Source organism: Sinocyclocheilus anshuiensis, unplaced genomic scaffold (assembly GCF_001515605.1).
Source record: "Sinocyclocheilus anshuiensis isolate Anshui unplaced genomic scaffold, SAMN03320099.WGS_v1.1 scaffold615, whole genome shotgun sequence".
NCBI classification, from domain to species: Eukaryota; Metazoa; Chordata; class Actinopteri; order Cypriniformes; family Cyprinidae; genus Sinocyclocheilus; species Sinocyclocheilus anshuiensis.
In genome coordinates this window covers 692,322-715,393 of record NW_015552647.1, presented here as the reverse complement: position 1 = coordinate 715,393, position 23,072 = coordinate 692,322, and the positions used below count along the sequence as shown (strand labels likewise).

At 40.0% G+C, this 23,072-nt stretch overlaps 1 protein-coding gene across 2 annotated transcripts in view; it reads left to right on the top strand.

The window, feature by feature from the left end:
• Positions 1–23,072, top strand: part of foxp1b (forkhead box P1b) — a 108,055-nt gene that overhangs the window by 70,109 nt on the left and 14,874 nt on the right. For both annotated transcript variants that reach the window (XM_016458566.1, XM_016458565.1), the window contains exons 7-12: positions 1–93; positions 7,350–7,542; positions 12,518–12,625; positions 17,550–17,637; positions 18,990–19,073; positions 22,268–22,472. In XM_016458566.1, coding sequence (XP_016314052.1) covers positions 1–93; positions 7,350–7,542; positions 12,518–12,625; positions 17,550–17,637; positions 18,990–19,073; positions 22,268–22,472 — 771 coding nt within the window. The remainder of the gene's footprint in view (positions 94–7,349; positions 7,543–12,517; positions 12,626–17,549; positions 17,638–18,989; positions 19,074–22,267; positions 22,473–23,072) is intronic.

The following is a 23,072-nucleotide window of genomic DNA, read 5'->3' as shown; positions in this document are numbered from 1 at the left end:
TTCAGCAGCAGCAGCATCTCCTGAGCCTGCAGAGACAAGGGCTGCTGTCCATTCAGCCCAACCAGACTCTGCCCCTGCACTCCCTCACTCAGGGTAAGCACAGACACATCCATCTCCCCTTAAGAGGATTTTCACACCAAGAGCAAGCAACAGAAATTGCTGACAAAATTCATATGAAAAGTGCAATAAAATTAATCACATGATTACAACATGGATTTTCACCAGCCTCAGAGAAAACATCACTTCTGTTCACACACTGCTTGCCTGCTGGGAAAATGGGAATACATATGGTTTTGTGTTTGGGAACCATAGTGATTTAATATTTATTCATTCATTTATTTATAGATTATTTTTTATTAGTATCTTTATTATATTTTGCTAAATGGGTGGGGGGAATTTCAGGGCAAATTAATGCACTCCACATGACCAGGTCTATAGGAATACTTTGTTTTGTTTTTGAATGACCAAAAAACTTTTTCAGCGCAGGAAAATGTGTTACCCCTTAAAGGAACACTCCACTATTTTTGAAAATAGGCTCATTTTCCAACTCCCATTGGGAGTTAAACAGTTGAGTTTTACCATTTTCAAATCCATTCAGCCGATCTCCGGGTCTGGCGGTAGCACTTTTAGCTGTAGCTTAGCATAGATAATTGAATCTGATTAGACTCTGGGGTAGAACTTTTAGCTGTAGCTTAGCATAGATAATTGAATCTGATTAGACCGTTAGCATCTCGCTCATAAATGACCAAAGAGTTTCTATATTTTTCCTATTTAAAACTTGACTCTTCTGTAGTTAGTAAAAAAAAAACTATGTAGTAAAAAAAAAAAATATGTAGTAAAATCTGTGCCATTAGTGTTATCACCGCACCGCCGTGATGTTATGCAAAACATTTTGTTTTACGTGGATTTTGGAACGCGAGTGAAGTAGGCTACATAAAAAATAATAATTTGCCATTCAAATACATCGCGAATACGGAAACATTTGATTTTGTGTGGAGACCCAACGTTGGTTTCAGTTTCGTTTTAGCCTAAATGAATTTGTTTTGGTTTGTCGTTTATATTGCTATAGCTTCTTATATTTTTAATTCTTGTTCTTTTCTAAATACTGTTAATTGAAAGGATTTGTTGTGGAGTGAGGGGAACTAACACTATCTATGTTTACAGTGTTTATTATAATGTTTGTAAACATTTCGCGTCGGCATTAGGCCTATTTCTGAATGAAACAATAAAATGTGACTTATACGCGACTTATGTTTTTTCCCCTAAAAAACACTTCTTCTTTTTTTTTAATACGCGTAGCGTATTTTAACCATGCAGCAAACCTTTTTAAATATTTTGATAAATTACTGAAAAAATAAATAATTTAATGACTTTTTAAACCATTTAACTGATTGTATTAATCGGTCAAAATTCTTACGGCCGGTTAAACGGTTCAAATGAACATCCGTAGTGGTGGGGCATTTAATGATCAAAAGGACATATGAATACATATGTGAAAAGGAATACATTTTTTTAAAAATTATTTTATTTTTTTGAAAAATGTTTTGTACTTAGTGTTGATTTTTGAACATTTTACAGAAATATGCAAAATTAGGGAAAATATTGTGTTTGGTGAGAATAGGCCTTTATATTCTTTTTACATTATAGTTTCTGTTGTTCTTTATGTTAGAACCAAAAAATGTCTCCTACGTTTCCACTCTTCCATCACATATGCATACTGTATATCTTTATTTTATCTCTATTGTCTTATGTTGGCTCCCCTTCAGCCCCTAAACATACTAGCACCATTGTTTTCTAACCTCAACCCACTAAACTAGTCAAAGATTAATCACTTCACAAGCAGTCAGTGAGTCAAAAGGCATTTTTCCAGGAGGTGTATTGCTTTATTTTCCTTGTCATATTTACTTAAGGAGCAGCAACAGAATGACAAAGACTGCATTCATACCGGTTTTGTTTTGAGTTTTGTTTTCTTTCTTTCGAAAGCTGACTATACTCTCTCCGGCTAAGACAAACAAGCCCATAACAAGATAAGGCCATATGAAGGCTGGGGAGGGGGTGCTTGGGTAACACGCAAATACAAACTGTGTTTGTTTCAATCTTGTTATTGTTTGATCAGGGCATAGTCGGAAAGCTGAGCCACTCCACATACCCACGTTGCCCTGGGGCTGGGCGAGGCGTTGCTTTACGATGCGAAGCCACAGGCTAGTGTCAAACAGGAGGCCATCTCGGCGAGGAACAATTTTATTTCTCTAACAAGTGACTGAATGACATCTCAGAGCAGTTGTTACACAGGGAACATTTCATGAAAGGCCCAATCAGAGGACAGTAGTGAAAAACAGGACAGGACACATGCTGATTTTCTACTGCAGAACACAAGATATTGTATGCATATATATTAAGTGTGCTTGGCAGTGAAGGGTGGATTATTTCCTAGTTTAGAACCTGTTTGTCTAGTATTAGTCCAAGATAGTGGATACACCTGATTGGGTAACCATAATGTTTTAGAAATCCTTGAATTTTGTTGGTGGTTAAGTGTTAGGAAACAGAATACAAAAAAGTATACAAAATCAGCCACTCTCATTTGAATTTATTTTGGAACTTTTGTTTCTTTTATTCATCAATAGAATCAAATACAGTATGTTTCTTCAAGTGCACGTGTTTAAGCAACACTGTTTCTTGTCAGATGTCAGCCTGAGATGTCTTACAGGTCTCCTGACACAGTGGCTGGTAAAATTGGGTCCAAATTTGGCTTGCATGGGGGTAATTTCATACCCTGATTAAAACACTTGCTTGTGTGTGTGTGTGTGTGTGTGTGTGTGTGTGTGTGTGTGTGTGTGTGTTTGTGTGTGTCCTGCATATTTTCTGCTTCACTGTTAAAAGTTATTGATGACCTTTTTTTCTTTCACACTCCACTGCATTCTTTCATGCTCCAGCAGCCCAGTTTTCCATTCGCAAGATGTAATCTACAATATTCAGTAGTTAGCTAAGTAGTTAGCATTGGTATGATAACTTATGTTACCTCCTTATGTGTGCGTGGCGATTATGCGCTTGGGCAAGCTACTAAGGAAGATTACCCGGCCAGTGACGTGGGCTGAAATTGGCTTATTTATTAGACCCTCTGTCTTTGATGTTTGAATAAAATATTTTTACATCACAGCTATACATTTAGTGTCCAGGCACATCCAGTCATTTTCTACTAGCTTTTAAAGACTGTTTACAAGTATGCATGCTAGCATTCTGACACGACACAGACATCTGAGACTTCAATCAAAACAATGTGTTTTAGTCCGTTGTATTCGCGGTTGGATCACTTTTTGGACTTTTTGACTTAATGTTTTGGAGAGGGTCAGCTGAAGTCTGGTATGAATTATAACAATGTGTTGGAGGAGATAAAAATCATAAACTGGGTCCAGTAAGAAAAAAAAATGGTGGATTTAGCAGTTTGAGTAATAGAGTGAGAAAACAAACAGAACAGATGAATATTCAAGAAATGCAGACAGAGGAGTTGTATTTGGTAGAGTTAAACCATTTCTCTTGTGCCACGTACACAATGCATTAGGAGTACACAATTTTTACACAAACACAATTTTTGGGAGTAACAACCATATTTGAATATGGAGTGAATCCCCTAAATAGTAATTCTGAGTGTGAATGCAATGCAGGAGTCACTCTGGATTTTGTGATAGTTGGAACAAGAAAGCTTCTTTTTTGGCTTTTTTAGTCTTTTTATTGACTTGTTGAAAGATTTTTAATAATTTTATAAGAATTTCATTTTAAAATTTTACACTTTTTTACAATTTTACAATGTTAACAGAATTGAATTAAGCAGAAGAGGCCTAGTCGTCTGCTTTGACGTTGCTGCCAGATGTGTGTTTGTCCCTCATCTTCCACACTATTAGTCCGCTCTCATCTAAATCTGTGCCCTCCTACACTCACGTTGTGAATCCCTCTAGTTCTGGAGTTCATTCGCATCCCTCGCCGCACATTAGTTAAGTTGTCCAGTCAAGGGCCACAGGACACCGACAAGACAAATTTGCAACTAATATGAAAGCAGTGAATGTGACCAGGCATTAAGCGTGATGTGCGCGCGGACCCATCAGGGGACTCCGGCCCCTCGTCCGGCCTCGCTGGCAGTGATTGATCGGCTGACAGTGCGGCACTGTTTAATAGCTTCTGTAGCATTAGGGAGGAACATATTTTAGGCCTTAGGGCTACATATCAAAGGCCCCAGTGATCATAGCCCCTTTAACAGGAGGGAGAGAAGATCTCTGCTAAATAAACTAATAGTAGTGTCAGTTTGCCCCCAGTGGCGTGGCAGCGGTCTCGTTGAGAAACAAGCGGCCGCCGCTTTCCGTGGCCCCAGCGACGGCATTTTTTTATCGGGCTGCTGATGGGCCACAACTAATGTGGTTGTGAACCTTAAATCAACTTTCCGCTTGCTCGAACACGGTCACCAGGGTACCGGGGTACAAGGACAGGAAAAGGTTGAAGCGAGAGTTCGGGGCCCCTGTCTGGGTGTCGCCGCTACCTGCTGCGGTAAAAATTGAGTTGCTTCGCCGGCCATCAGTCAAACGTCTCAATGACATCCATTTTTTAAAAGCGCAAGTGTGTATCTTTGGCTTTTAATGAGAGGAGGTGCGCGGCTGAAAAATGACTTTAGGGCCGTTAAAGCGATCTGGAGTTTGCAAGACGGATTTAAGGACAAAGAACTGTTTTAATGCCGTGTGTTATCTGTGAAACGTCACATCCATCATCCGCTACTAAATGATAATGCCGTGACGTTTGCCAGATCGGTTGAGAGGTCATGCAAAGATATATGCAGACGATTTTGAGAGATACATCTGTGGGAAAGAGAGAGACGGGGGATGGAAACCAAGACATCGAGTGAGATACAGACCTGCAGAGGAAAAAGGTTTATGGGGGGTGTCAGACACAACAAGACAGCTTCGTCCCACTCCGTTAGCCCTCTCATCAGCTCCCCCTCCTCTTTCCGGCTTGGATTCGTTTCAGTAAACAGTGGTGTCGGGGTCACCTGGACTTGTGGGTAATTGAGGGAGAGTGGGCCACCCTGTCAAGCACGTCGGCTAAAAATACATCGCACACTGTCACTGTGCTCCAAGTGGGGGGAAAATGATTGTTCCCCTCTATGTCCAAACCCAAAAACAATCACCAGCGCCGTGACCTTCTTGAATCCACACGGACAAGTTTTCCCTCCCTCGCAATGACAACAGCAAAGACAAAAAGCGAGTCGATATCTTCAGACACCGCCATCAGAGTTTCACGAGGACGTTAAAACACTGCAAGACGGCATAAAAAAAGCCCAAGGAAGCGAAAGATGCCACGTGGCACGTGGGAAGGTTATTGATTCGTCCTGCAATAATTTCCGCTGGCTCTTTTATATGCAAACGATCTCGTGTGAATTTATGGCAGTCCTACCAGACTCATTTCACAGTTTTTAGTCTCTCTCGCTCTGTCTCTTTGTCTCTCTCTCTGGAGTCTTAGCCGCCTCATTAGCTTACTGTTCTCCATTACTGGCATAATTAAAATCTTTAGTAGCTTATCAAATTAAAAATATTTTCTGTTGATCGTATTGAGATCTTCACCGCGCCGTTATTTTGCCACAACAGGAATGAATTAAGACTAAGCGATTCTTGCACAAATGTATTACGCCGGAGCGCATGAAAGAGGCCACTTCTGGTATCTGTAAAGAGAATTATTATGAAGGAGAGAGAATGCGAGAGCGAGGGGAGGGGAGAGGGGGTTGAGGGAAAACAAGGAGACGAATGAAGATAACCAAGACAAAAATTGCTCCCCATTTGCTTTCGCTCATTTTGAAAATCGATTTAATTGTGATGTTAAGCGATTGATCCCCCACTGCCCAAAACAGCCCCTTCCCATTTAATTTCACAGAACATATAAAGAACTTTATAAAGTCACACAGTGGGTGTGTTCCATTCAGAGTTCCATTCTTAATCCCTATTGCTGAAGGCAACAGTCATCTTTTTTAGATTTGTCTAAATGCATGTATGTTTGTATAAGTCTTTATATTATACAGTACTGTTCAAAAGTTTGAGGTCACTTAAAAAAAAAAAAAAGTACACTTATTCAGCAAGGGCACATTTAATTTATCAAAAGTGACAGTCAAGACATTTGGAATGTTGCAAAAGATTCCTGTTTCAAATATGTTCTGTTGTTTTGAACTTTGAAGTCATCAAAGAATCCTGAAAAAAAAGTATCATGCTTTCCACAAAAATATTAAGCAGCACAACTGTTTTCAGCATGTTTCTTGAGCACCAAATCAGCATATTAGAATGATTTCTGAAGAATCATGTGACACTGAAGACTGGAGTAATGATGCTGAAAATTCAGCTTTGCCATTGCAGGAATAAATTACAATTTAAAATATATTAAAATAGAAAAGTTCTGATTTAATTGTAACAGTTTTCCCAATATCACAATTTTATAGTTTTTTTTTTGTGGGATCAAATAAATGCAGCCCTGGTGAGCCTAAGAGACTTCTTTCAAAAACATTAAAAAAAAAATCATACTGATCCCAAAGTGTTAAATTCAGCATCATGTCATAATATTTAAACACTTCTAAATATAGTGGCCGCTCAATGGCTAATTTCATTGTTAGCCCTTTCTTTCTAGTTCTCATCCTGGTAGCGCTGAGTTGTAGAGTCAGCTACATGAAACACTTTGCGTATGTGGGTGTGCATGCAAGTGTTTGTGCGTCTGTCACAGAATTGAGGCAACATCTTGTCTTCAAGCAATTTTTCTTCCCACTTATCTTCTCTCTTTTTTCAAAGGACATATGAGCCGCAGTGTGCTTGACTTGTTAAATGAGGTTTAAGTCGTCTGTGTCAATTGGAGGCGGTGCAAAACTTTAAGCATTTTGCACATTAACATGCTTTCGAGTGTATTACCCTGGGGGCTTGTTCGTTCTTTCACTTTCTCCCTCTCTCTCTCTCACGGAGATGGATGTTTTTGTGGTCTTGTTTTGTGTGTTTGTGAGAAAGAGCTGGCTGACTTCCTTGTCAGAGGAATAATGGTGATTATTCAGATTTCATGCCTTGTCTGTATGTTAATTATTTACTTCAAGCATGAAATGTGCGTGAATGCCAGGGAATTTTTGTACACAAACACGCTTCGCGTAGCACGTAGGGGAAAAAGAGCGAGCAAGAGAGAGAGAATGGCAGAGCGAGAGGGCAGGCGCCTCGTATCAGCCTGTAGTGGAATCATTAATGCCCCCCTTTTGTTTACTGAGCCCTTGTTTTTTATTTAATTATGCCATGAGTAGAACCAGATTAGCTGTTAATTGATTTAATTATCCAATTTGTTTGTGGCAGGCATGATTCCAGCCGAACTGCAGCAGCTGTGGAAGGAGGTGACAAACAGCCATGTGAAGGAGGAGAACAGCGCGCACAATAACAGTCACCGGGGTCTGGACCTGTCGTCCCCCTGCCCTGTTCCCCCCAAAAACCACAACCAGCATGGATCCACCAACGGCCAGTACATCAGCCACTCGCTCAAGAGAGAGGGGTAAGACTGCTCAGACATTGAGCTATTGCTGGAGAAAAGTTCCACTTCACTGTTGGTCGCTGACTGAAAAATCTGAGCACAGTTTGAAACACGGCTGAAATCTAGAGGAGACACGTGTGAGATTATTTTTATTCAGATGTTTCGAGTTCTTGGCATCATTGAGGCATCATTGCCCCTGTTGAAGGTGGAAATCCCTTCAAGGGAAGCCAAATTGATGGACAGGTACCCACAGGGCATTTCCTGCATATGAATATTAATTTATCGCTGCTAAGTACCTTGGCATTTTCGTTAAGGACCAGGCCTGTCTGCTTAGTCCTGTTCATCAGGGATTTCCAGTTAAACACCTGGGAGAATGGCACTGTTAGAACGGTTAGATTACTGTAATGAAAATAAAATCTCTTCTTTAGTTTTTAATTATTATGGCCACAGGCCTATTTTAGTGGAATTACGCTCCAAATTATATGCATTTTATTTTTCTAATAATTAATTTCATTTATTTATTTATGGAGGCAGGAATGTGAAGTTTTTTAACAATTTTATTCTATTTTTTATGATATCCTAAACAAAATTGAGAGATAGATTCGTCATCAGAACAATTTTTCTTTTAATTCTGAATGAATGCATTTTGTGCAACAGAATGTACATACAGAGCAGGTGATTCAGTACAGTTATATGTACCAGTTGCACAACACAGCACAGCTTGCTAAATACTGTAAAGCCTCTTTAAAGCTCTGACACATAAAGATTTATTTGGAGGAAGCATTGCATCGCTCTGTCTTTAAGGAAGAGATTAATTTCGTTTATAACACATTTGCTTGTTTTCATGTGTTCAGGCCTGATCTTTGAACCGCTGGTGAGAAGCCTCCAGGCACTGTGAGCTCATTTATTTGTCTCTCTCTCTCTTCACATCTGACTCAGATTTGGATGATCAAAACCAACGTGTCATTATGAAAGCAATGCGAATGAAAACAGGTTTAGTGCTGCAAAACAAGCCCTAGCTGAAGGTAAAGGGAAAGTTCACGTACACGTGTAGCTGCTTTTTTCTACCAGTGAAGAGCAGTATGGAGTTCACGACAGTTTTGCTCAACATTTCAAGGGTTATTTAAACTAGCCATGATGTCACTGATGCTGTGGGGCTAATAGGCACTTTCTATCTTTTTCTTTTTCTTTCTTTCTTTCTTTCGTTTGTGCCACACAAACAGGCCATAAGAGGCTTGACTCACCATTGATTGTTAGTTTTGACGTTAGCATTTTGCAGTGCACTCTGCGAAGAATTATGCATACAGTATAACATTCCCTTAATTGCTGCATAGTTGTGTGATTCTTCATTTAGAAGCACTTTTGATTTTTTTCAGATAAAAAGAAACTCGAGGGGAAGATGGGAAAATATGTCATTCAAGAGTAAAATGTTCTACTCTTTAAAACTAGATTGATTGTTTGTTGTTTGCTTTTGCTTTGAAATCATACTCGAGAACAGAAAAGTTCCCCTAATTGAATAATCACCCAATTATGCTGTCTAGGTAGGCAGCTCACAGCTTTATTAAACAGAGCCACTCACTCATATGCTAACTTATTCTATTTCTCTAGTTCTTTTTCTCCCTCTCCCCTGAAAGTAACAGTCTATCATCTCGTTTCCTCAAAGTGCATAAACAACCACCAGTACTCTATCACAACACCACAACTCTTTTGTGCCATAGCAGGCTTGAAACACTCAAAAAGACATGTTGGAAGACTCACTGCTCCACTCCCTGCCTCTTGCTCTGTGTCAGAGATTAAAGAAGATGTCAACAGTAGTTTAGCACCCATGCCATGAAGAAGGCGTTTTGTAGACTGAGTATCTCAGATCTGTCAGAAAAAGGGAGCAGGTGATCACCCCTCTCTCTTCAATCCGTTCGTTAGCTGACGAATTAGTGCTGGAAATGCATCCAAATCATTACTGTTCGAATGCAAAAGCACATTAGAGAGACAGTGCTAATAACTTAGCGCTTTGATGATTTTCTGTGTAGCATTAATATCCGTGTAGTTTTATTCGCAAACACGTGCTCCATCACTACACCCTACGGGGCCTCCAAGAAACGTAACACTTATTTCTACCATTTTTAATCTGCAGGAGCTCCGTTTCGTGGAATCCAAGGTTATGAGTGGAAGAAATTAAATGTGGACTTATCCCTTACACACAAACGTTAATGAACTTTTAATTGATGTGGTTTTCCCAAGTCCCTCTTGTCGTGAAACAGGCGGGCGGCTGTGCGCTGATGGACTTGCTCTGCCCTGGCTCTCTCAGATTGGTTTACCGCCAGGGTCTTAAGCACCGCGCAGGCCGTTTCATGTGTCATATAAAATCTGGCCAGTCGCTGCGACGCCTGCAACTAAAACCTTAAGTGCATCCAGCAGCATCATTCACTGTCTTTTCACTTCCGTCTTAAAGGAAGGAGAGAGAAACTCAATCACTTCGTACATGTTTAGACGCGATGCTCCCCTGCTTTTAGCAGCCTCCATCGGCTCCCACTGGTGCCTGTACAGAGACAACCACCTCATGCACACCCAAATATGATAAAAGCCTTCGACTTGTCAGTCCACCCGACCCAACGGTGCTCAGATAAGGGACAAAAAGCACTCATGAACCTTTCTGAGGTGATTGGAAATGAGGTGTCTGCTATCTGACCAAAGCCCAACAGGCCCATACCTAATTTTATTTTATTTTATTTTACTTTATTTTTTTTATTTTTTTATTTTTAATTTTTCAGCGTCTGGATGGGTTTAAAAAATATAAAGATGACTTCCATTTCGGCAGTTTTCAGTTCTCTTAATTGGAAGGGAAAGAGTGTCACCCTGTTTGAGTCGCCCCACTTCATTCTCCTCCCAGAATCCTTTTGGAATGCTACACTCGGGGGAATTAAACCCAGACAATTTGTTTTAAAGAGATAAATAATCAGATTTGCCCCCCTAAACGAGCCCCTTAACCTCGCTTTTAATTGATCTTCAACTCTGCAAATGATAATTAAAACATTTTGGGTTGGGAGGGGACGTTTGGTTGGGCATACTGTAGAGGATTGAGTCGGGGGTCTGGGGATTTGCCAGTAGACTTAGAGAAGGAGTGTGTCTTTGATGTTTTCTCCCCACATGAAGACGTGAGCCAGGGTAATAGTGTTGTGACAAAGTGCTCAGTTCCTGTCTGAGCTCTCCAGATGTCAGACCTCTCTCTTCTTCGTTAGGTCGGCAACGATGATACTTAGGTGCTCGGTGCGTGATAATACGATCCTAAACCATAATGTAATGAAAGATGATAGGACAGAGCCACGCTGCCTCACAGGAAAGCATTTAGGCTATTGCTGTAAGAGCCGATGAAGGATATAAATGCACATGTGGTGGTGTTTTTGATGCGCTGGGACTTTTTAAATTATTTATTTATTGCCCCTTTTTACTTTTAACCTTGAATGCAAAGCAGATGGCACCTTTGATTGTTAAACGACAATTTAAGTTTAAATACTACTCTATCTTATTTTTAAATAAAGAACTGTAGAAGTTACCACGTTTACACAGACAAGATCACGGACAAGCTTTTGACTCTTTGTATTTGTTGTTTTTTGTACGGAATGAATGAGGTCAGTGTAGAAAGAAAACCCCTGGTGTTTGTCAGTCTTCCTCTGAGTTGTCGTTTAAAACCGTTTAGTCATCCATTGTTCAAAATTAGCTTTGTTTCCTGAATCACAAGCCTTTAAGCTTTTCACAACTCAACTCTTATTTATATAGCTTTAGCCAGTGTCATATTGGAATTAAAACAAGACGTGGCATGGCATGTTTCTTGCTTAAAAAGGAAGTAGATTCAACATATTATGTTTTATTAAAAATGAAAACAGTTGCCTTAATATGTTCATGCATATGTTTGTTTTTAATTTTCTTCCTAGTTTTTTGCAAGATTATTGTCTTGAAATTGGCATGTTTTGTCTTACACTGACAAAATCAATTATTTCTGTTTATTTCAATCTTGCATTGATACAAAATTACTATTTTACGCCTTTTTTGTTAAAGGTGTCTAATAAAACTTTTAATAATTGTTTTCTATTTTTAGGCATGTATTTAATTTGTGTTTGTTAATAAATATTATATTATTTCATAAATGTAATCTGTTTTTCTTGTGTTTTTAAATCCTGATAATTTAAGCTATTGAGAGTTTGCCGTTTGAATAGGCTTAACCTTTGTGTCGCATTAATTCAGCTAGATTTTAAATTCAACAAATGCCAGTACATTCCCTTCTGCGGATAAAACCACACTGTTGAAATTGAGGGAAAAAAAAAGTAGGTGGATCTTCACTGCTAAGCTTTATTGTGCCTATGGTGTAGTTCATATGAAAGCATGCTGCACTGAGCTGTTGACGACCCTGTGCAAGCGGATAAATTGATAACAGGTGGGGTGTGTTTACTGTTTGCGCTTGGCGGGAGCAGGCCAGATGGATTTGGGAGCTTCCTGTTGTGGGAAACACTTGTTGCTCCAGGTGGACGGCAGGGGCCACGGTTCAGTGGTCAGGGCTAAAGGACGTGCTGTCTCTCCGAGCCTTGTGCTGCCCTGATCAAAGCATTCCTCTGTACACATCAGAGGAGACCCATAATTGGCTATTGATTGGCCAGCACCGGGCAGCTCATGCACTGTGATAGGCTGACAACTCCAACTATGCTGAAAGCAGAGATCACATGGTTGCACTGATCACACACTTCCTGTAGAAGTCAGTGGTCATGTGAGAGTCAGTGCTGTGTCAATAAAACAACACGCTGCAATGGTTTTTTGTGCTGAAGGGGGAGGTTTCTTTATTAGTTGTCATATTTTAGTGGATAAGCCATTAATATTACATCAAGCAGTATTATAGAGATTAATTACTCTTTAGCCTCTTTCATAAAAGCCCAGTGATGCGTGAATATGTTGTGTATCAAATATTTGCAGCCTTGATATCACACTAATCTGTCTTTTCTTCTTATAGATCAACGTTGGATGATCATTCTCCTCATAGTCACCCTCTCTATGGTCACGGCGTCTGCAAATGGCCAGGATGTGAAGCTGTGTTTGAAGACTTTCAGTCGTTCCTGAAGTAAGAATCTCACCCACACCCACACCTGGAATAAAAAAAAAAAAAAAAAGAATGTTTACAGATTTCCTTTTTGAAATACTCTTTTGGAATCGGGTATGGAATTGTAATTTGGAACCAAATTCAAATGATGCTAATTTAATTTTTTTCTAATATAGGACTAAAACTAACTAAAACATACAGTTCCCCTGTTAGACTATTAAGATTACCAGCAGGATAAAATTCCCAGTTGGGACTAAGAACCAATACAAATCAAAACACCCTGTAGGAATTTTGGAATATCCAGTGGGATATTATTTGATTCTTAAAGGATTCCTATTTGATCCCATTGGGATTCTTAAGAACTATGTGTTATTAAGGATCCTAATCTTTTAATTTCAAATTAGAATCTTTTTTGTGTGGTATGTTGGAATCCTATGAGAAAATTTGCATTCGGTCCAAATAAAATTCCAAAAGAAATCCTGTGCACATTTCTTACTAAATGTTTCACTAACATTACATTACAGTATTTTTTCATTCCCTTTCCTGGTCTTTTTTTCCTCTCTCTGTGTGGGCTGGGTTCTTGACGTGGGTGTGTGGTGTGCTGCTCTTTGCCTGCTCTCTGTGGTGTGGTTTCCCTCAGGGTTCTGTGCTGCCTGCGATAACTGCAGTCCCCATGGTGATTACTGACACTTTGTCCCAAAACAAACACGTGGGGATGTTTATCTACGGTGGCCCACATTCTGAGAGTACAGCGGGTTTGCCCTTGTCTGCCTTTTTACAGACAAGAAGAAGAGATCTTCTAGTTCTTTCCCTCTCTCTCTCTCTCTCTCTCTCTGTCTGAGTCTCTCCTTGCTTTTAGAAACGTCTGAGTCTGAGTTTTTTTTATGTGACATATAGTGGAGATCTGTAGCAGACCAAATTCAATCTCCATCACCTACACAAGCACCACACTGATTTTAAAGCATGTGCACTCTGACTGTTGCATTGGTTTTATCTGGAACCAGTGCCTGTTCACCTGCCCACTATGTATCAACTCAACTGAATCAAGCCTGACCCGTCCATGCTGTTAAAGTCCAGTCTATTCTGGCCAACACACAGCTCCACACTCCCTAAATAACACCTAAACCCAAGATCAGGCTAAAGGTGCACGGTTTACACAGCATTCATCCTGATCCCTGCTCCGAGGAAGACCTGGTCTCACTTAATCTCCACGATGTGTGTGTTTGTGATGAGATGATGAAAACATGTGCCGTGTGGCAGCAGATCAGTGAGTGTGTGTCAGGCTGGATTAGTCCCACTCTAAACAAGATATGACACTGTTCCATTATCCCGAGTTCAAACTAAAACAAGCTCGACTCAAAGACCCACAAGCCAAGACCAAAAAGGAGAAAACCACAGCTGCACTCCGACCAGTTTTTCAGTTTTGTGTGTGTGTGTGTGTTTTTTTGTTTTTTTTCCCACCTCAGGGTCGTAGCTCATGGGCTTCTCTTGCCAGTTTATTTGAAGCCATTTTTAAATCCAGTCCAGGCTGTGTAAACACTTTTGCAGATAATAACATTATCTGTCTCCAATCTGTGTTTACCTGTGGAGAAAAATGTAAAGAAGTGCATTCGCTCTGTCCGCCGAGAGGTTAGAAAGAACGTTTGCTGCCCTGAAGTTTCTAAACTGCGGATCTGTTACAGTATGTTTTTGGATTGCGGTTCACATCGTTGCCTTTTTTCTATTGGCCAAAACCATGATTCATCATTTGCTTATTGAAATAAGAGAAATTAGCATTTCAGAGCTGAAAACGAGCTCGAGAGTGAGAGAGAAGTGCTTTCTTTAAGTACACTCTGCAATGTTTACACAAGTGTTTTTATCATGGCAACATCTTGTTTACTTTTCTTGTCTGCCCTAAACTGCTTGGAACATGTTGAGAAAACATTTGGAGACTCTCTACAAAGCCGCTTTTGGAAAAAGCCAGGCTGGGTGAGAGTTCAGCTGGCAGGCTGAAGGTGTTAACCATCCATGCGCTAAACATTCCCACATGTACATCCTCCACCCGACGGGCCCGAAGAACCATAAACAGAAATCAGGGAGTAAATTAGCTGGATGATAAGAGTTTTCTGGGTAGCTAAAGACGGGCGCCTGGGGCGACATGGCGAGGAACGGTGAGAGATGCGCACTAACGTCACATGGATCTCCGCAGGCCGAGCCAAAGGCAACAACCGATGACGTGTGGCGGTGTTGTTTTAAACCATACGGATATTTATTATGTCTTCAAAGGAAAACATCTCATACCTAGTCGTGCTGGTTGATACCATTTCCAATAAATAATAAAGGAAGCGGTGATAAACCGATGTGTTTTTCCAGTGGGACAGGAAGGTTTATAGAACAGGTCGGGATGCTTTTACAAGAGGTCAAGGGCATCCATGACCTGGGGTATTTGAAAGGTCAAACTCAGTAGTTCTGCCATCTTGTAGCACTAGGACATCCTGTGTGTGAGTTTCGGTATTTATCTTTTACTAAAATTAACTTTGCACATTGTGATTTGCATACAGTTTCTACAGTATTAACCTTAGAACTGGTTTCTGCTTACGGTTACCCTTCGCAAACACGTGTGTTGTATTTCCCATCCTGGAAAGTGTGTTTACCCATCAAAGACAAGCAGTATGAGTAAATAAAATCAGTAGATAAGCATAATTCTTTTACGTAATGTGAGAAGATAAGGAAAAACAGACGGATGTTTAGCTATTGAAACAGCTGCGCGTGTTTGGGAATAAACAATAGTTCATCCAGCCGTCCCTATAATAGAAAGACCTTTCAGGGCGTCAGCCTGCCAGAGCATCATTAAAACCTGGGCTAAAAGACAGCTAGCTTCAGTGATATGTAAAATGCTGACTGTTTAAGTAATGGCTATTTAACTTGTTTTATTGTGGCCATTTACATTAGGGGCTGTCATCCTGCCAGAAAGCTTTTAAACAGCCTTCATCTGAAGTCCAGAAAGTGACACATGCCAGCGCTCATAATCTCTCCCGACGTCAATTCTGCCGTTCTCCGGAGCTCCTCTTGTCCAGACACTCTTCCGAGAGGCTGCATTAAGGGCCATTTGAATATTTCATTTCCTATTAATTATGCACTGTGACTCTACATGTCATTAGAAGGAACGGAGGAGAGGACGGGGAAAAAAGAGAAACGTCCACTGTAACAAAGGATGAAAAGAGGTAGCGGGGGCTTGCGAGGTGCCGCGAACTACGAATTCCAAAGCATGTCACGTCCAGCTGCATTCATTGAAAATGCGAGACGCCCTGTACCTATTTTATCTCTCCACAAATGAAAATTGGGTGGTTGTTTTGAAATGTTTACATGATCCCTCTTCAGCCTTCCCTGACTTCAAAAGCGGCTTGTTTTTAGTTGATTAATGTTGGAAGCCAGAACAGACGCAATATAGTTTTAAACAAGGTGTGGATTTAGCGTGGCCATGTTAAAACACTCGCCGTCCCTAATCCTTGTTATTTTTACGAAACGATCAATTCAGAATGTCTTTAAAGGTGTGTTCACGCTGTGTCAACGTTCAAAAAGACACATGGTATTTATGTGCTCATTCTGAAGGAAAACAGAGTCCGTTTTGACGCACGTTTAGATCATTTCCCTTTCAAGGTTGAGTGCTCCACTTCCGAAGTCAAAATCGCTCTCCGTCATGAGTGTTGTTGAGTGTGTTTTCCCCACACGTATTTTCAGCTGTGCTCGTATGTTGTCTTTATTCTTAATAATGGCGCCGCTGCCATCATGTCACGCCACCTCGCCGAATTTATTAGGCCATCAACATCAGTTCTGGCTCCCCTTGTCTCGGCCCCTGCTCAGGTCCGGGCACGACACTTTGATTTGCGGCGGAAGACAGTAAACGTGGGAAGACGAGCACGTGGAAAACGCTACTGTTCCATTCCACCAGCCTCTGCCTGGTGACAGTGACCTACATGGTCAGCGAAGATGCGATATAATTTATGATATATATATAATATATTGGATCCATTAGCGGGCATAATGAAGTAGTGAAATGAAAGGGTATTTGTGAAATCAGTTCAAACATCGTGCACGGATTATGATTAAATGATTAATGAAATGCCCCTGCATAAGCATTTTCAAACCATAATTCATGCGAGAGCTGATAAAAATCCTCCAATCATATTTCCTTCACTCGTGAGTCTTATCTCCTCCATTTTATATAAATCACCACAAAAAAAGGAGAGGTAAAAAAAAAAAAAAAAGGAAAGCTTGGCCCGCTTTGCAGAGGCCAGCTACTTATTTAGATTAGTTATAAACGTGCGGGGGAGAAAAAAAAAGGTCTTGGCTGTATAAAATAATCATGCATAATTATATTCATAATTCAAGTTTATGACAGATTCCATCTCTTTTCTCCTTGTTGTCCTTTGCCTTTTTCCTCCTGGCTTCATTTGAGTTCTCTTAATCTAGATGACATGATTAACTGCAGAAGCCACCGAAAATAAAAAGCTGGGAGGGTTTGCGGAGCGCACGTCTGCCGATTTACAATATCGTTTTTTCACCTGAGTTTGGCGAGGCGCTTTTCTTGTCTGCCCAACTTGGTTTCTGTAGGTTTGCGTGGAAACGGGCAGTTCGTGAATTATGCATGAGGCGTGTAAAGAGCGCTTCTATTTCCGGTAATGCAGAGATCTTGTTAGAACACTCTTCATTTGTGTTTGGGGAATTTGATATTTGTGGATGTGTGGACATTGGCTTTATTTACTTTTTATCATTTTAGTATATGCGTATCTCGGGCCATTTTCACTTTTCCAATATGGAGAAATAAATGACTGCCCTGCAGAATGTGCAGATAATGTAATTCAATATTTTACCATGAAAGTTTTATCAAATGTTTAATAGATGGCTGTAAAATATGGTACTAAAATGAAGGCTTCTCTCTCTCTCTCGCTTTCTCTCTCTGTAGACATCTGAATAATGAACATGCCTTGGATGACAGGAGCACGGCGCAGTGCAGGGTACAGATGCAAGTAGTTCAACAGCTGGAACTGCAGGTAACAATTCATTTCTCCTTGTTCATCTCCTTTTCTGGCTTTTTCAAAAGTTTGCTTTGTCTCTCTCTCTCTAGCTCTCTCCCTCTCGCTCATTTGCTCTCAAGTAGCAGCTCAGAGATAGAGGAGGGAGGGATAAAAATGAAATTATTTTGTACATTTGTGAGTAACCAGTCATTAAAAATGTGTTATGTTCGCATGACAGCCAGGCAAAGATATATGGAGTGCCCTGGGGCTCACTCCACAAGATAATTACATTTCCAATTTTACTGGGTTTTAAAGTCGTTTATGACTTTTAACTATTTGGCACCACAATAAAACACTTTGTGAAAAAATCCAGGCGTACCAACAATGGTGGGTGAGCTACCAGTCATTTCAGTGAATTGATTGACTCATTTTGTTTATTGTATTGTATTGCTTGTTAATACACATTAATCGTGACATTACTCAGGGAATGGCATCACAGAGATCGGGATGTATGGAAAATGAATGGGAAGTTTTTGGTTTTAGGAGGAGAAGGGAGATGGATACTCTCTTAGATTCAGGCAGAGAGCATTAGAAAGTGCAGGAGTTATTGTGCAGTGGTTAACACATTGAACTATGGTGCTCATGCAGGTTAGTTGAGGTCAAATCCAGCTCTGAATGTTATTCGTCTCCTAATGTGTACAACACCTTTATTCATGCTAGAAAAATTCACCCCAGGCATCAAAGTGCAATGATCATTCTCTATCTGCATGCTCATCTGTCCAGACATTAGCCATTTATGCGCTATTCAAATGCTTGATAGTACAAATAAAATTAGTCTTTATGTCATGGTGTCAATAAAGTATTTACATTTTTCTTCGATACTGCACCAAAACAAAGAGAAAGGGCCACACATATAGATTCAGAAGTAGCAGCAGCTCAGAGGAGCAGAACTGGCCTGCATTGCCCCCAAAATGATCATAATCCTAAGTAGATCTTAGAGATCATTGCTGCCAATGCTATTTAGGCTTACAGTGTTTTGGGGGCAATGCAGTCTAGATCCGTGTGTGTGGAGGTCAGAGAGGTCCTCTAATGTTTAATGTAGATTCACTTTGGCTGAAGTAACCATGACTGAAGGCTAGAGCTTGTGTGTTCATTTTCAGTGGCTAATAAACCCTTAGGGTTGTGTCTCTGTATCAAGTGTAAAGGTCACAATTTGAGTACATGTATGTCAAGAATAATCATATGTTTGTCAGATGTCCTTCCCAATGGGTTATTTGGTTTACTGATAACTGAGAGAATGTTACACTAAAATGCAGTTAAAAAGGTCAGAATCTTTTCTCATTTTAATTATAATTTGTATGACTTTTTTCCTGTTTTTCTCATTAAAGTTAGCGAAAGACAAAGAGCGTCTTCAAGCAATGATGACTCATCTTCATGTCAAGTCTACAGAGCCCAAACCCGCCCCACAGCCAGTGAGTATAGCACTCTTGACATCTCAGCATACATGTCCCAATTTGCATACTGTCTGTAAATAGCATATGAGATTAAATTTAGTGCGCACCAACTGATAGTAGTTGAAAATAGTATGCCAAATGTGCTTCGATGATATACTGTATTTTCTCTGGTGGTTTTTTAGAGTGTGCATCTATGCATGCGTTGGTGTTATGCTGGTCACAGTTGTTTGTCATTCACTTTTGCTTTTCTTATTAAAGAAAAATGTGCAAGCAATGTAAAAAAAAAAAATCTGTTTTTATATAAATAAAGTTTTAAATGAAAAATACAAATGTTAGTCGTTAGTTCTAATACTTGCATACTTTACACACTGAAATATATGGAATTGGTGCAGTTTTTTTTTTTCAGATTGGATGCATCTCTTTTCTCACATTCCTATTTAAGAATTTCCAACATTGTTGGAACATGTTTTAGGTTGTATCTGTTCATAAAGTTAAAAACATATCCCTCATAAATTTTTACTATAATCAATGGAGAACAAGTGTTCACAAACCATTACAAAAATTTTAATTGATCATTGATCGGTCACATTCTCTCCTCTTCAGTTTGCTGAGTACGCGGATCATTTATTTACTGCTCAGGGGCCCCGTGGTGCTCAGGAGCCCAGAGACGGTGTCCTGGGACGGTGGGTGACAATAGTTCATTCAATGGAGCTTTGCCTCTGTCACACGCTGATTGTTTGGATTAGCATTTGTACAGAGGTATCTGACAAGGTGATGCTTGTGTATGAAAATTGGTCTCAGATACTGATAGTGTTGTTAGCCTGCTGCCTCTCCCCACGGGACTGAGGGGAAGCAGCTTGTAATGGAGAGGAGGACCCTTACAAATAAATACTTTTTGATGAGGTGTACTGTGTACTGTATGCTTTATTATTAGAAGCCTTTATTTAATTTTACAATGACTTCGAAATAATTAGCGAAAAAATGTAGCGCAGACCTTAGCAGAATCTTAGTTGAAATGTGTTTACAGATTCCATTTGGTGACGTTTTACTCAACAGCATTGTTTTACTAAAAGCCTTGACATTTATTTTGCAAATTTGGTCATTTACTTAGCTAATGTTGGAATGTGTGTTTAGTTTTAAATTCACGTTTTTACTCATAAACAAATTAGATGTTTTTGCGGTCTGATATTCTGCTCATTAATCTTGCCCAGTAACATTCATATTTATCAACAGCTCATTTTAAGAGAGCTTTTGCCTCAAGCCACAGTTGTTTGTGTTTGTGCGTGCCATGCACGTGCGTCCACGAGTTTACGAACGAAGGTGTCACTAAGCGTTCTCATCAGCAATCTGACCTTTTCATTGTCCATAATTAAACTGTAGATTTTTTTTGTTGTTGTTGTTTAAGCTTTTTTTTAGCAGCTTGTCTTCTGTTTTCCATGGCAGCTTGGCAAGTCAAAGCCAGTATAATTAGATCACCAATTACCATTTAATTCTTTTCCGTCTGAAGTCTCATTTTGCGGACGTACTGGAGAGCACCCAAATGGTACAGGAAAACAAAAGGAGGGCCATTACTCGCCTGTCTGGGCTATTGTAGAGGCTACTCGCTGTTTGTGGATGAGGAATATGGATAACAAAGCTTGCTGGTGTGCACAGAGGTTGAATAAGTCCATACTATCCAAAACCTCTGGCCCAAACCAAGTCTCTTGTCTTACGCCCACCTATTTTTGCAAGTAAAGGGAATGACAAACAACTACTGAAAAAATGAAAAAATAATCTCAAATTTTTTTAAAAACTGTGTTTTCTATAAAGAAGCTTGGTATCATAACTGGTACTATATGGTGTATTTTAGCACAACTGGATTTGTTTAATGACCAATCAGCATCTAGGACCAGAACTATCTGTTTTAAAATATAAATTTATAACACTGAGAGAAACCAATTAGCCACAAAAAAGCAAAAAATGTTAGATAGGCATGAAGACAATGACATGTCAAGGATGAAGCTTCTGTCAGCCCTCAAATTTCTTTATTATGTACCTGTCTGTCAAACGGAGCATCTGTATGGTAATGACCGTTAATAGGGTGTGTGGTAATTGCGTGGCCTGCGACGTATCCGCATGGCGGGGGGTTAGATGTTAAACACTGTCTGTTGGTTTTCACTCGCCTCGTCGCCGTCTGCACTGTCAGCGGCGCCATTATAGAGCAAAATTAGACATCTGATACCTCCAAAGCAATTGACAGCCTTGACATTTCATTAATTTGCTCACCCAATCTGTGGGCGATTGTGACGCATAACGAAAAATCTACCTCTGCGTGCCCTCTCGTTGTTTTTTCTTTGCCCCTCTCTGTTTGTCCTTGCATTCGTCGCACGGCCTCCCTCATCGTAGACTGCAGTCGAAGTCATGTTTAATTTGGTAACAAGGCCTCCTTTGGCAAATTAGCAATTAGAACAATTTGGTGAGGGGAAATATGTATATGGGTCATTAGCTTTTTTCTCATCTCCTACAAATTAATAGCAGGAGCATCAGGTCAGGCTCGCATTTTCCACTCCAATAGAAGAGGAAATGTGACACTGACGACTCAACGTAGCCGCTGGAAGCGAGATTGCACCTTAACTAACCCGCTGGCTAATTAGTTTACCTTATAGCCATTATTACTAGCCCCCCACCTTGTGCCACTTGATAATGGAGGAAGAAAGTGTTTCTCTGGAAACTATTTCTCCAGAAGAACCATCTTATGCCAAACCATCGGGCTGATGAGGGTCATTCAGATGTGACGTTTAATCGTAGTATCACCCCTGTAAGTAGCCACTAATTAGGGTCCTTACAATACAATTTGAGGCTGTAATTAGTGTAGGTTGACCTCTCTCTGTCTGCGGCTTGTTAGGAGCCTCTTAGGGCTCGGTGAGAAACTCATTCCATCAGCCAGCAAGACTGCTACTGCCGCCCGAGAGCAAAGAGAGCAAGCAAAGCATTCTGGGAGCACGCCAGCAGACCAAACAAAGAGGCGACCAGGGGGGATGTACGCTATTTGCTTGCAGAATGATGGACGCGGAAAGCTAAAGCATGGTGTTTACAAATATTTACAAACCAACATGCCACCAATGCTCCTCTGTGGTGCAAAGATTGATTGGATGGTGTGTTAACAATTAGCATCCGCAGGCATCAGCCGTGACTAACAATGCTGTGCCCTGTTTTCTTTCTGTTCTTTTCAGCTGAACCTGGTTTCTAACATCACCCTGTCCAAGACGGCTCCCGAGGCCTCGCCGCCCCTCAGCTTACCCCAGACGCCCACCACCCCGACGGCCCCCCTCACGCCGCTCTCACAAACCCACTCCGTTATCACCCCCACCAGCCTGCACAGTGTCGGTCCCATGCGCAGACGCTACTCGGACAAGTACAACATGCCCATATCTCCAGGTACAGACAGATTGCTCTGAAGCTTCATTGAAACATACAATCCATGAATCATTAGGATTGGTGGGTAAATCTTACGAAAATATGTGCAGGTCACATTTCACCCTAAAATATATATATATATATATACTGTATGTATGTATGTATGATGTATGTATATATATATATATATTGAATTACTTTTTTTAAATTATTAATTAAAATATATTGAATTTAACAGCTATATTAAATTTATGTTTTGCTTAAAGAAAAAAACACTAATTTTAGGACCATAATATATTTTTTGCTTTATTTTCATTGCAAGTAAACACATTTTTTCCCACAAATTCTCATTACTGTAATGTGTCTGGATGTGTTCTTTCTTTTTTTATTATTTTATTTTGTTTTTGTAATACTCATTATTCTCAGTGTTGGTTTTCATTAGATTTTATATTACTGTATTTTACTACTGTCATTCAATTATTTGTAAAAAAAAAAAAAAAAAAAAATAAAAAATAAAGCATATAAATACACTGTAAGAAAACAATCTGTAGAAAACTGTATATAATGTAATAAAAACTAGGGATGCGTCGATCCGATATTTATATCGGGTATCAGATCGGA